General features: G+C 40.0%; 1 protein-coding gene across 2 annotated transcripts in view; it reads left to right on the forward strand.

Moving 5' to 3' along the window:
• B3GALNT2 (beta-1,3-N-acetylgalactosaminyltransferase 2) overlaps window positions 1-15,360 on the forward strand; it is a 59,392-nt gene that overhangs the window by 19,732 nt on the left and 24,300 nt on the right. For both annotated transcript variants that reach the window (XM_065922268.1, XM_065922269.1), the window contains exons 3-5: window positions 238-338; window positions 6,591-6,784; window positions 11,651-11,746. In XM_065922268.1, the coding sequence (XP_065778340.1) occupies window positions 238-338; window positions 6,591-6,784; window positions 11,651-11,746 (391 nt within the window). The remainder of the gene's footprint in view (window positions 1-237; window positions 339-6,590; window positions 6,785-11,650; window positions 11,747-15,360) is intronic.

Consider the following 15,360-nt stretch of genomic DNA (forward strand, 5'->3'; position numbering starts at 1 on the left):
GTGGCCAGGCTTGCTCTAACATAGTCCTGTGGTGGAGGGCTTCCACGTCAGTCACTTGGCAGTTAGCAACTTCTGATTTGCCTGTTCCCCCTTTTTGCTAGACCAGAAGAATAAAGTTAGAATTAATCCTAATAAATACAAGTTGTCTCAAAGTAAAAGCTCTGAAATGGGCATGAAGAAGCATGCATGTGCGGGGTGAAGATCAGTAACTAATGTTAATGCCAACACATCTCTCAGTGTCCTTGTGAAGTTCATAATAGGTGCTCATGGCTGCAATGTGCCTGTGGAGGACAGGGAGGATCCTTATTCCTGCAAACTACTCAACATCACGAATCCAGGTAAGTCTTTTCCTCAGCCCTACCACTGCTGTATACAGTGGTCCTCCCTTACCCACGGGCGATACATTCCACTACCTCCCCCCAGCCCATGGATGCCTGAAATCTTGCATAGAACCAAATCCTATGTGTGCTGTTTTTCCCTGTTCATCCATACCTGTGATACAGTTTAATTTATAAATTAAGCACAGTAAGAGGTTAACAACAGTAAGTAGTAACAGAACAGTTATAAGGGCATATACTATAATAAAAGTTATGTGAGTATGATCTGTCTCCCAGAGTATCTTACTGTGCAAATTTAATGCTTTTTCCATGTAACTAAGCACTTACCACACATGGCCGTAACTTTGGCAGTTTGAATTGTGACAGCAAAATTAACACAGATTTCTTTTTCCTCCTTCACAGTTTCACAGATAGACTGTTGTTCTTATGGTAGATCTTAAGCAACTTCAACTATGATGTTTTTTTCTTCCCTTATTCAGTGGAGAGCTTTCACTCTTTCACTTAAAGGAAGCACTTCTACTCTGGCTTCTGTTTGGCACATCTGAGTTGCCAGCATCACCACTCTTGCCCTTGGAGGCCTTATTTACATAAAATAAGGGTCACTTGAACACAAGCACTGCAGTGCGTGGATGGTTGATCAGATAACCCAGAGGGCTGCTGAGTGACTAATGGGTGGGGATGTGCTGGACAGAGGGATGATCACGTACCAGGCAGGACCAAGCTGGATGGCTCAGAATTTCATCATGCTGCTCAGAAGGGCCCGCAGTTTAAAACCCGTGAATTATTTCTGGAATTTTTCATTTAATGTTTTTGGACCGTAGTTAAACGTAGATAACTGGAAACTTGGGAAAGCGGAACTGCAGTTAAGGGGCGGGGGGGAGCTACCGTACAAATTTGATGTTAAGAAGAGTTGTTGAGATGAATAGTACGGCGGTCTGTTTTTGGCAGACTAAAATCAAACTTTCATCGAAATTTATCTTTCATCCTTTCTGACAGACTAACCACTTTGCGCCTCTGTGAAGATTCCTTATGAATATATATATGATTTTAGGATCCAGGAGAGTTTATTTTTCAGTATGGTTCCCATGCATCTGGAAGTTCCTTGTGTGTAGATAAATCCTGAGTTAGAAAAGTTTAAACTTACAGAAAACTGCTGATTTCACCAGCCTGTTGATTTATAATAGCCTTGATACAGATCTTATGAATCACCTTTCTCTAAGAACTATTGCCTAAGCTACAAAAGAAACAAATAGTTAAAAAAAAAAAAAGAAAACACAATAATATTTTTTTATTCCTTAGAGTTAAAAATTTGTGGGAGCTCTGATGAGATTAAAGACAGGTGGTCCTAATTAGGTTCTCTGTTGCCAGGGAAGCAATTTTTGGAAGGTGATAACTTTATACCTTTATTTATTAGCATTTCCTATTATGTTCAGCTCTGGTTCTGAGGGAGATGAAACTTCCCCACATCTTGAATCTACTGGTTATGACTTCAGGTGTTTTGTTTTGTTTTTTATTAGTTGGAGGCTAATTACTTCACAACATTTCAGTGGGTTTTGTCATACATTGATATGAATTAGCCATAGAGTTACACGTATTCCCCATCCCGATCCCCCCTCCCACCTCCCTCTCCACCCGATTCCTCTGGGTCTTCCCAGTGCACCAGGAAACACAAACCTTAAATGACACAATGGACCAGCTAGACCTAATTGATATCTATAGGACATTTCACCCCAAAACAATCAACTTCACCTTTTTCTCAAGTGTACACGGAACCTTCTCCAGAATAGATCACATCCTGGGTCATAAATCTGGTCTTGGAAAATTCAAAAAAATTGAAATCATTCCAGTCATCTTTTCTGACCACAGTGCAGTAAGATTAGATCTCAATTACAAGAAAAAAATTGTTAAAAATTCAAACATATGGAGGCTAAATAACACGCTTCTGAATAACCAACAAATCATAGAAGAAATCAAAAAAGAAATCAAAATATGTATAGAAATGAATGAAAATGAAAACACAACAACCCAAAACCTATGGGACACTGTAAAAGCTGTGCTAAGGGGAAGGTTCATAGCATTACAGGCTTACCTCAAGAAACAAGAAAAAAGCCAAATAAATAACCTAACTCTACACCTGAAGCAATTAGAGAAGGAAGAAATGAAGAATCCCAGGGTTAGCAGAAGGAAAGAAATCTTAAAAGTTAGGGCAGAAATAAATGCAAAAGAAACTAAAGAGACCATAGCAAAAATCAATAAAGCTAAAAGCTGGTTTTTTGAAAAAATAAACAAAATTGACAAACCATTAGCAAGACTCATTAAGAAACAGAGAGAGAAGAACCAAATTAACAAAATTAGAAATGAAAATGGAGAGATCACAACAGACAACACTGAAATACAAAGGATCGTAAGAGACTACTACCAGCAGCTCTATGCCAATAAAATGGACAACTTGGATGAAATGGACAAATTCTTAGAAAAGTATAACTTTCCAAAACTGAACCAGGAAGAAATAGAAGATCTTAACAGACCCATCACAAGCAAGGAAATCGAAACTGTAATCAAAAATCTTCCAGCAAACAAAAGCCCAGGACCAGATGGCTTCACAGCTGAATTCTACCAAAAATTTAGAGAAGAGCTAACACCTATCTTACTCAAACTCTTCCAGAAAATTGCAGATGAAGGTAAACTTCCAAACTCATTCTATGAGGCCACCATCACCCTAATTCCAAAACCAGACAAAGATGCCACAAAAAAAGAGAACTACAGGCCAATATCACTGATGAACATAGATGCAAAAATCCTTAACAAAATTCTAGCAAACAGAATCCAACAACATATTAAAAAAATCATACACCATGACCAAGTGGGCTTTATCCCAGGAATGCAAGGATTCTTTAATATCCGCAAATCAATCAATGTAATACACCACATTAACAAATTGAAAGATAAAAACCATATGATTATCTCAATAGATGCAGAGAAAGCCTTTAACAAAATTCAACACTCATTCATGATTAAAACTCTCCAGAAAGCAGGCATAGAAGGAACATACCTCAACATAATAAAAGCTATATATGACAAACCCACAGCAAGCATCACCCTCAATGGTGAAAAATTGAAAGCATTTCCCCTGAAATCAGGAACAAGACAAGGGTGCCCACTCTCACCACTACTGTTCAACATAGTGTTGGAAGTTTTGGCCACAGCAATCAGAGCAGAAAAAGAAGTAAAAGGAATCCAGATAGGAAAAGAAGAAGTGAAACTCTCGCTGTTTGCAGTTGACATGATCCTCTACATAGAAAACCCTAAAGACTCTTCCAGAAAATTACTAGAGCTAATCAGTGAATATAGTAAAGTTGCAGGATATAAAATTAACACACAGAAATCCCTTGCATTCCTATACACTAGCAATGAGAAAACAGAAAGAGAAATTAAGGAAACAATACCATTCACCATTGCAGCAAAAAGAATAAAATACTTAGGAGTATATCTACCTAAAGAAACAAAAGACCTATACATAGAAAACTATAAAACACTGATGAAAGAAATCAGAGGACACAAACAGATGGAGAAAAATACCGTGTTCATGGATTGGAAGAATCAATATTGTCAAAATGGCTATTCTACCCGACTTCAGGTGTTTTAAGAGCTGTCACGTGTGGGTGATTACGTGCACCTTGCTTGTGTAGGTAGCAGCAGAGTAATGGTGAGGAGTAAGGGCTCTGGAGTCAGGCTTCCTGACTTTAAATCTAGGCTGTGCCATTACCTAGCTGTATGACCTTCAAACAGTTATTTACCACTTGCAACCTCAGTGTCGTGATCTGTAAACTGGAGGTAAAAGTATTATACTGTCAGTATCAGGACTCACTTGAGCATGAAATAAGTTGATACATATGAAGTATTTAGTTCTGGGATATGTTCAGTGTTTAATACTGTTATTTTTTTAAAACCCACCTTTTTATAAAATTGGGTTGTAATCAGCTTTTTAAATAAATTGGACCATATTTTCAGGTCTGTACTGTAAAACAGAGGTTTCTTACTTGGGATGTCTATGAATTTAGTTAGCATTGTAAGTAAAGTTTTATGTATAATTGTGTTTTCCTGGGGAGAGGGTCCTTTAACTTTCACTGAGGTCCCAAAGGGACCATGAACCTAATAAAATACTGTATTACTGCTGATGTAAGAGAACAGATTAGGTTTGAAATTCAAATCCAGGCCAAGCCAAATTTAAAGACACCTCTAACCAGGCTTTCTATTATTTCAAGTGCTGTTATTCATTAATAGTAAAGGAGTGAAGATTTTCATTAATAGAAAATTTTCATGTATGTAATATATAGGTTACCAATTTGTAAAAATAGGTATAGCTAAATTACTTTTTCAGAATCAGATTTTGTCACTCTGATTTAAATGGCATTTAGATTTATTTCAGTACCTTAAGGTCATCATGAACGTTAATCTTCATGACACCCTGGATGTGCAGAAGTTTGGTTAATAGGGTTATCAGAGCAGCAGGCTCTCCTGTGTCTAGGTGGCTTGAAGTTCAAGGTACATTTGTTTTAGATAGAAAATAATTTTTCTAGGTGGTTATAATTTTATTTACACATTCTCATTTATAAAATATATATATGTTGTCAGTATATTCAATATTAAGATTACATTTTATTTTCAGATAAACAGAAATTCTATTTTCTTCCCACAGGCTAATGGATCATTTGGGTAAATGTGGGAAGAAAACAATTTGTTTATCTGAAAATAAAATGTAATTTTTATTAAATATTGAATGTCTTGACTGACAATATGTGTATATTTTATAAATATGTGTATGTTATAATCTTTAAATTTAATAGATGTGCTTCATTTTGGATATCCTGTTTACTGAAAATATTAAAGAGAAAAATTTTTGTTATTGTCCAGTATATTTGGAGTCTAGACTCTCTGGCCAGTGCTTGCTCCAACCCATGACAAAATCTGTATCCTCCTTTTTTCCCACCTGCTCATGTTTTTAAGTGGGTAGGAGCCAACACAACTGAAGTGACTTAGCAGCAGCAGCAGCAGCAGGAGCCAACAATTCCACTTAGTCATATTTTATTGAGCACCTACTAAGCGTAAAATAGCACGCTAGGAACTCTAAGGTAGGGATCCAAATGATCCTCTGGAGTGTGGGAAGGAAACGGAATTTCAGCTTATCTGAAAATAAAATGTAACCTTAATTAATATTGAATACATTGACTGACAATGCATGTATGTTTTATAAATATGAATAAATATGTTTATAAAATATTTTATAAGCAATGCAAATGTTTTTAACTAATGGAACCTGTATCAGGGACTGTGTGACCTGTAGAGTTGGAAAATCATAGCTCTAAAACATACAAAGAATGTAGAATAATCTTTTAAAATAAGTTTTCAAATTATTTCTCAAGCTGGCATTGATATTTTCAGCCATGTTAACTGTTTCCTGTAGTCTATCCTGATTCATTTATGGTAGCTGAGAGGGTTATCCCAAAAGGCCTGCTTTTGTCATTGATTAGACTCTGGGGAAATAGAAAGAGCCCTGAATCTGAAGTCAGTAGATAGGGGTTTGATTTCTGCTCTGTCACTTTCTGTGACCTTAATCAGATACATCTCTGGAGTTCATTTTCTGAATCTGTAAACTGGAAATAGTACCACAACCACATAGGGTAGTTGTAAAGATTAAATTTGATGGTATGTGGCACATAGGTGGTGGTCAGAAATGCTGTGTTTAATGTGTTTATCTTTGTCAATACTATATGGCTAGAATTTTTCAGTGCTATTTGAATTGATTTAAGTTACTTCTGTATGGTGATAACTGCCCGACATCACAGAAATTGCTCATCATGCAGTAGGATTTTTGGAATTTGCAGAGCAAGACTAAATGTACTCATTATTTATGACTACAGTTAGTACTGTATTTAATATCCCCATTTATCCAACCTTTAAGTTTAATATTCACCTATAGTGTTTATACATACAGAGGCACATATGCATATGCAAAAGTTTATTAAAGTACCTCTAATAATTATTTTGCTAAGATGTGGCTGAAAATTTTGTTGTTAAAAAATAAGTTTTTTTTTTCTTTCTGAAAGCAGTAGTATTTCTGAAGCACTTAAAAAATGTATTGCCATTTGTGAAACAATTATATAACAAATGTAGATTTTGCTATCAAGCGTACTTCATATTGGTAAAGTGTTTGATTGTGTAAAACTCCTTTTCTCATTATTACTTCCTTAGTTCTGAATCAGGAGATTGAAGCATTCAGTCTTTCGGAAGACACTTCATCAGGGCTGTCTGAGGACCGAGTTGTCAGCGTGAGCTTCCGGGTTCTCTATCCAATCGTTATTACGAGTCTCGGGGTGTTTTACGATGCCAGTGATGTGGGTTTCCAGAGGAACATCACTGTCAAGCTTTATCAGGCAGAACAGGAGGTATGCACTACTTCAAACATGCTTTTCCCCATTTTTATTTTTCAAAATCATCAGCTTTTTCCTTGTGGCAGTGCGTAGGTTGGGAGACTTCCACCTGTTTTCCCTTATGATTAGATACATTGTAGTGTAATGTATTATAATGCTGGTTTGAGAAGAGACTACTGATGAATAAACATGTTATACCTAGGAAAGGAGGAGTTGGACCAGATTAGAAATTTCCAACCTAAAATCCCTGAAAGCCTAAGGAATTTAAAAAGCTGTTGATGAGTATTAAATATTAGGGACTTGTAGGTGTAAGCAAGTATGATTGCCTCTTCCTTCCAACCCTAAAAGTCTATCACCATAATACAGGCTAACAGATAGGTCAGATCTTTTTTATAATAAGAGCATAGAGGGAATAAAAGTTTAAGACAGCTGGGGTTACTGTTTCTGACATGTGAGGAAACCCATTTGTTTCCTCAGATTTGTTCAGAGTTTGTCTGAAGGAGTGTAGCAAGGCATTATATTTGAAAAGATCTGTCCCTGGACTTTAAGCTATAAAAATCTTAAAAGAATTATACAGTGAGTGCCATATATCCAGAGAAGGAAATGGCAACCCATTCCAGTACTCTTGCCTGGAAAATCCCACGGACGGAGGAGCCTGGTAGGCTACAGTCCACTGGGTCACAGAGTCGGACACGACTGAGTGACTTCACTCACTTCATATTTTATCACTGGAGAAGGAAATGGCAACCCACTCCAGTATTCTTGCCTGGAGAATCCCATGGACAGAGGAGCCTGGCGGGCCATGGTCCATGGGGTCGCAGAGAGTCAGGCACGACTGGAGTGACTAAGCATGCACGCACGCCAAGTAAATTCTACAGTAGTTAACATTTTGCTGTATTTGCTTTATGACATCTATAGTCATTCATCCATCTATCATCTAAAAAATACGTATATTTTAGGGACTTTCCTAAAAAGTGGCAGTCTAGTTGCTAAGACTGTGCACTTCCAATGCAGGGCACACAGGTTTCATCCCGGTCAGGTGACTAAGATCCCACACACTGCACAGCACAGCCAAAAAAAAAAAAATGTGTTTTAGATTAACTCGCAGGCATCAGTAACGTTTCAGCCCTAAACACTTCAGTGTGCTTATCATTAACTAGATTTTAATATTTGTTTATGGTTTGAAAAAACCACAGAATGTAATGTGCATAAACTACATAAACCTGTGTAATCCAGGCTCCTGTCACCCTGCCCCATTCCCTAGAGGCAATCACTGTTCTCATTTTTTTTTTTTAAACCACGGGCTAGTGTTGCCTATTGTAGGAGTTCATTTATAAATAGAAGCATATACTAAGCACTCTTCGAAGTAAGGCTTCTTTCACTCAACATGATGTTTTTGAAACTCATCCATGTTATTGTATGTATCTGCAGATTTTTCCTTTTCCTTCTTTTAATTGCTGAGTTGTATTCCAACAATACATGGTATTTATCTGTTCTGTTGATGGCAACAGGGATGTCTCCAGGGTTTTTCTCCTTTATTCTTTTATTGTGGTTGAGTTACATTTATTAACTTTGGAGTATTAAAGCAACTTGCTGTTCTTCTTGATCATGATGTATTAATCCTTTTTATATATGGCTGGAAATTGTGTTTCTTATGGGCAGCATATAGTTAGGTATTCCTTTTTATCCAGTCTGAGAATCTCTGCTATTTACGAGGGCTATTTATTCCATTTACACTTAAGGCAATTACTAAAGTGGCTGGATTTCAGTTTTCTTTTTGTTATTTGTTTTCTGTTTATCCTGTGTTTTTTGTTTCTCTTTTCTTCCTTTTCTACCTCTTTTGGGTTGAGTATTTTTTAGAATTCCATTTTAATATTTCTATTTTCCTTTTACAGAGAAGGCAATGGCACCCCACTCCAGTACTCTTGCCTGGAAAATCCCATGGACAGAGGAGTCTGGTGGGCTGCAGTCCATGGGGTCACTAAGAGTCGGACACAACTGAGTGACTTCATTTTCACTTTTCACTTTCATGCATTGGAGAAGGAAATGGCAACCGACTCCAGTGTTCTTGCCTGGAGAATCCCAGGGACGGGGGAGCCTGGTGGGCTGCCGTCTATGGGGTCGCACAGAGTCAGACACGACTGACGTGACTTAGCATAGCATAGCATAGCATTTTCCTTTTAGCTACAGCTCTTTGTGTTATTTTGTGTCAGTCTGGTTGACATAAGAATTACAATGTATGTCCTGAACTTTTTTCAGTCTTCTTTAGCATTGTACCCCTTTGTGTAAAATATAAGAACCTTGCAACTATGTAATTCCATTTACTGTTCCCCATCTTTTTGTTCTAATTGCCACATACCTTATATCTATGTATGCTATAAATCCCACAACACAGTATTGTAATTTTTGCTCTGAACAGCTAAATGTATATTAGAGGAGAAGGTCGTCTTGGCTACCTTAAAGACTTTCTCTTTATACATACTTGGTTTTATGCTGTTTGGCTGTGTTATATCTTGATGTGGTTTTTCTTTGTGTGTTCTGCTCAGGGTTTGCCAAGTTTCTTCAACCTGTAAATTTATGTCTTTTAACAAATTTAGAGAACTTTCAACCCTTTTTCCTAAAGAAAATTTTTTTCCAGCCCCATTTCTGTCCATTCCTTCTGGGATTTCATTTACGTGGTTTCCTTTTCTCCAAAATAACCCATTTTTCTAAGTTTCCTATTTTTCTAAATTCATTTTGAGCATATTTTCTCTGTGGCTTTGAGCTAGAGTATTAATGACAGCTTTAAAATCCGGTCTGCTATACTAAATTTGAGTCATTTTGGCTTGTCTTTGTTGATTATCATCTTTTCTCTTGCATACAGCAACATTTTCCTGTTTTATCTTACATCGAGTAACTGGATTGTATCCTAGATACTGTGAATAATTCATTGTAGGATTGTGGATCCTGTTAAGTCTTTGAGGAGAGTTGCTTTTGTTTGTTTCTTTTAGCTGTCAGTTAAATTGCTGGGCATAGACTCTGAACCCTGTCTCCCTTGTGGTGAGCAGCAGCTGACGTCTCTGGTTGGTTCTCTTGGACTTAGATGGGCTGCTCGGATTCTGCTTCAAATGTATATTTCCTGACTCAGCCGCAGTCTAGGACAGAGTTCGTAGGAAGGACTGAGAACTCTGTGACCCTTTCCTTTCTGGGTTCTTCTTCCTCACTTGTTAGCCAGTGTGTTTGCCTCCACTCTGTCTTCTGATTTGCAACCAGAAAGACTGCAGTTCTTATTTCAGAATTATTTGCCCCCTGAGGTATGCCTCAGACAAAGAGCCATTAAAAAAAAAAAATAGGGGAAGCAGATCCAGTGACTTTCTCACCTTCTGGGTATTGCTTTTCCGCCAGTGTGTGTCCTTTGTGTATGTTCCAGTGTCTTCAAATCTTTTTTTTTTTTTCAATGTTTTGTCTGCTATTCGTAATTGTTATCTATAGGAGACTTGGCTTGTTGTCACTGGAAGCAGAACCCAGTGCATAGGCATGTCTAAAAAATTTTTTTATGTTAAGGTTGATTGTTATTAACATACAATGTCAGAGTCACCAATAAACACCCAGATCAATTTAATATTAGATTTTTTGTTTGTCATATTCCTTCATCCTCTAAAGAACTTGTTTAGTTTGTAAATGTGGTTAATGACATAAATATAAGAGAGGGAGCAAATCTTAGTGACGATTCCAGCCATTATGATTCTAGTGAAGAGAGCTTTATTTTAAGTATAGGAGTTCATATATCATTGTGGTTAAAGGCTGCATTGATACTGAAGCTCAAATAGGTAACTGCAGGAGCAGTAATCTGAATTCCATGATTAATTGTCTTAGTGTATGTAGTGGGTTTTTTTTTTTTTTAAACTTCTTTTATTTCTTTATCTATTTGGCTGCACCGGGCCTTAATTGAAGTCTATGGGATCGAGTTCCCTGACCAGGGATCAGACCTGAACCCCCAGCACTGGGAGCCTGGAGTCTTAGCCACTGAACCACCAGGGAAGCCCCCATAGTGTTTTTGAGCTGTCACTCAAGTAGTTTGATTCAGATGTACAATATTTTTATCATGTTGATTTAATTTTTAGTTGCCATATTTTTTTTACCCAAAGAGAGGTTAAGGACTTTGTCCTCAAGGAAGGTCTGATCTCAGGTGGACTGCAGTGGGTGCACAGGTAGTCACGGTATATAAAGTATTACCACTGCATTGCCATAGACTGATGTTGATGAAAGAAATACGCTTAATTCATTTAAACTCCCTTCATTCTGAACTTCTGCATGGTCTTGATAGCTTTAACAGAAGCATCTCCTGTAGCAAATTGGTATCTAAGAATAGCTATGAGAATAAGGAAATGTTCTTGCCTAAAACAAAAAGGAAGGACCCAAAGAAAACAATAGACATAATGAGAATCAGTCTTTTTTTAACGTTCCCATTTTTGTTTCTGTTTGTTCTTCTAAAGGTTCTTGTTGAAGGGTGATTCCTGAGTACCTCTGTTCTATGTGGAAGTCTATGATCTTTCAGTTTATTCTTAACCCTTTGGAGTTAAGTTTACTAAGTTGGCTTAACTTAACACCTTACACTTTCCTTGATGCTCCTTATTTCAAGGTGTCATTTTTATTTTTTTAAGGTTATGTGGATTATATTTAGCGTTTTAGAACTTCATGACAGCCTTGGTGATCTTAAATAACTTTACTCAATAACCATGATTGCCCTGGAAAGCCCAAATGATGCCTACGCCACAGTAGTTCAATGTTAGTAGCCATGGTTCTCAGGGGCCACTGAGAATTTAGAATGTCAACTGTGTGAAAACTTGCTGCATCTGACGTGAAGTATTTCTCCTTGTCTTCTCCCCACCCACCCTGTAGGAGGCCCTCTTCACTGCCCGCTTCAGCCCTCCGAGCTGTGGGGTGCAGGTGAACAAGCTGTGGTACAAGCCCGTGGAGCAGTTCATCTTACCTGAGGTACTGTAACAGAGAGACTGTGGTCTTGCCGTGGGCCCTTACGCCCTGGGGATGTGCTTCCAGAGGCAGGCCTTTGATGCTCTCCCGCCGGGACAGCTCTCCAGCGTGACAGATGCCCCTGCAGCAGGGGTGTACTAAGCCGCAGCCCTCTGCATCCTCCCACCAGAGAGCGTCATGGTGCCCCAAAGGTTCCCCACCACGCCCTGAGAAGCACTGCATGTTACCAGGCTGCTTCAGCGGAACCTGCATGACTGCCTTAGTGACAAAGGCCAGTGGTAGGTGTGGTTGTTAGAAAGACACTGATACTGTTCACGGTTGCTTACCTAAACAACGAGGAGGTGGAGGGAAGTGCGGACGGGCTAATGGCTAGGTTGGAACCGTAACTGTTCCTCTGCTGCCAGGGCCTCATCAGCCCTGGAGTTAAGCCCACATGTGGCTGTATCACATTGTGTACCACGCAGTTAGACATGAACAGACCGTTAGCTGCCAGCCTCAGCCTCTCCAGGCTATTCCAGTCTGTCTGTCTGAGCAGAGTGTTTTGGGACCGCTGTGCAGGGCTCAGTTTCCCAGTCCTCTCTGGCAGACACCGTCTGTCAACTTCAGTGTTCGCCCAGTGACACCGAAGCTGAGTTAAGATGTGAAAGCTGGATGATTGACCAGCCCTGCTGGCTAACCAGGAAGCCTTTTCCTGCCACTGGTCACGTGGGTGCTGCTCACACTTGAGCAACAGCAAAGCCACGCATTTTATAATGTGCTGCGGATCTTTGGAGCTGAGTACAGGCAGTCAAACTGTGTATGTTAATTCCATGACAGTCAAAGCGAGCTCCTTTATCTCACCTATATGTGAACTTCTATTGAAAAACATGTAAAGAAAAACAAAACTGAAACAGAAAAAATTTCCAAGTTCTTGGTGTTATAAAAACGACTGTAGTGAACATCATTACACTCTCTTTTGGGTACCAAACTGCTTGTTTTCTTAGGATGAATTGTGGGTTCAAATTTCTACATATTTTTGAGGCATATGATTTTCTTTTGGAGAATAGTTTAGCAGTTTGTATCCATTTGAAGTCATCAGCATTATATGAGTGTACCTGTTTGTGTCCTTTTTAAAATTCATGTATGAACTTTTTTCCTATTTAAAGGAAGTATGCATCATCAAAGGTATCTCTTAATTAAGAATAGTGGTTCAACTAAGGATTGGCCAAGTGTTGGATCTCAGTTTTTATTTTTTTGAGACATTGTTCATTTTCACCAAGAACTTAATTTTTTTTAGTTTTTAAAAATATTTGTTAATTTGTCTGGGTCAGGCCTTAGCTGCAGCACAGAGGACCCCTGTTGCATCTTACGCGATCTTTCACTGCAGCGTGGGGACCCTAGTGTGGCGTGTGGCCTCAGTAGCTTCAGGGCACAGGCTTAGTTGCTCTGCCGCATGTAAGATCATATGCCAAGCGCTGGGTCTGCTTGAGGACGTAGTACAACACTCCCTCCCCTTGAGGCAGCTTATGAACTAGTGAGGGTTGTTGTTTATTCGCTCAGTTGTGTCCAGTTCTTTTGTGACCCCTTGGACTGTAGCCCGCCAGGGTCCTCTGTCCGTGTGATTTCCCAGCCAGGAATACTGGAGTGGGTTGCCATTTCCTTCTCCAGGGGATCTTCCTGACCCAGGGATGGAACCCGGGTCTCTCTTCTTTACCACTGAACCGCCGAGCCAACTAGTGAGGACAGAGAGCTCACATCGATCTTGTGCCCGCCCTGCTGTGTCCCAGACACGGCTGAAAGCGGACTTCCTACACTGGCTTGTTGGTGAGGTCCTCTAGGATTGAATCAAGTCATTGATGAGAGTCCTTCTTTTCTACTTAGAGCCAGTGTGGGCAGAACCTCACTCAGACCTTGTGTGATTCCCAAGGGAGAGTGATTCTATGGGGACCAGGAGTGCTAGCACGTGTTAGGTGCTGTCCAGAAAGGTCTGGAACCTGCTGGAAGGTGATGTTCACAAATGATTCATGAGGATCAGCATGAGTAGGGAAGGGAAAACTGCCGCACCAGGAAGTGAGGAGGTGTGTGATTGGGCGCCTGCGGGTGGAGCCTGAGTCCCTGCTCTGCCGCTCAGCGCCGCTGTGACCCGGCACTAACTGCTTCCCCTCCCTGCGTCTGTTGCCACCTCTGTAAGGTAGCCCCAGTTCAGAGGATTGTTCTAGCATGTAAATGATTTCATGGGGCTTCCCAGGTGATGTGGTGGTCAGAATCCACCTGCCAGTGCAGGAGACACGAGAGACAGTCCCTGGGTTGTGAAGATCCCCTGGAGGAGGAAGTAAGAACCCCCTCCAGGATTCCATGGACAGGGGCGCCTGGGGGGCTGCAGCCCACGGGGTCGCAAAGTGTCGGACACGACCCAGCACACACACACTCACGCCCAGGTCCCCATGGCATGTTTAGAATGCTGCCGTCTGGTGAGTGTTCAGTAGGTCAGCGTATGCTGTCCTGTTACTGCCGGTCCTCACGTGGATTTGTGCTTCTCGTTCTTCAAGAGCAGTGTCTCTTCTCCCGGGGGACCCCTAGCAACTTCCGGAGATGCTTTTAGTTGCTGCAGCTGGGTGTGGAGTATGCCTGCCTCCTGTGGCAGGGATGCTGCCCAACATCCTGCAATATAGAGGACGGTCCCCACAGCACAAGATTACCTGGCGCCAGATGTCAGTGGTGCCCAGGTTGAGAAACTCAAAGAGGAAGGAGTCCCGGAAGGAATAAAATAAGCTTTAATATTAACTTCAGGTTAATCGCAATAATGCATCTACACCATTATCTTGGTCACCTCATAGAAAGAATTACAGTTTGATTAATTAGTCCACAAAATATAATACTTTCCCTTAGAATGTCTTTGTCCTTAGGAAATCCATGCTGAAGCCAAGGTGAAATGTATTTTACTTTCAATTCAGCAACAAAGAACAGCAGAGGAGTAGACAGAGACAAAGCACACGGGGCCAGGGGCTCCCAAGTGGTTCAGTGGTTAGTGCTCTGCGCTTCCGCTGAAGGGGCGCAGGTTTGATCCTGGCTGGGAGACTAAGATCCCAGTGACATGCGGCGTGGCCAGAAAGTTAAGTAAAAAAGTGCACATGTGGCCAAGCATTGCAGTTGTTGAGTCTAGAGGATTTGGTGTTAATCTGAACTTTTCTATGGGTTTGAAGTTTTTCAGAAAAAGAATTAGATTAGAGCAAAGGGCTGCCTTCCTTGCCTGTGTTCAGGTTGGTATAAATAGCAGAAGGTACTCACGATGGGAAGGACTCGGTCAAATCAGGCAGTGGCCATTTCAGTTATTAAGATGTTTACTGGCTAAAGCTTTGTGCTTTTTTTTTAATTGAGATTTTATTTTATTTATTCTTATTTTATTTTTTGGCTGTGCCGTTCAGCATGTGGGATCTTAGTTCCTCAATCAGGGATTGAACCCCTGCCCCCTGCAGTGGGAGCACAGTCTTAAGCACTGGACTGCTGGGAAAATCCCAGCCTTGTGATCTTTATTTCTCTTGAAGCTTTAAGCTAAATTGGCTTTTGAGTTTTCATTACATCCGAGTAATATTTTTTCTTTTTATAAATGTGCAGTTATTTAATAGTGTCTACATCTG

This window comes from Muntiacus reevesi, chromosome 2 (genome assembly GCF_963930625.1).
Source record: "Muntiacus reevesi chromosome 2, mMunRee1.1, whole genome shotgun sequence".
Taxonomy (NCBI): domain Eukaryota; kingdom Metazoa; phylum Chordata; class Mammalia; order Artiodactyla; family Cervidae; genus Muntiacus; species Muntiacus reevesi.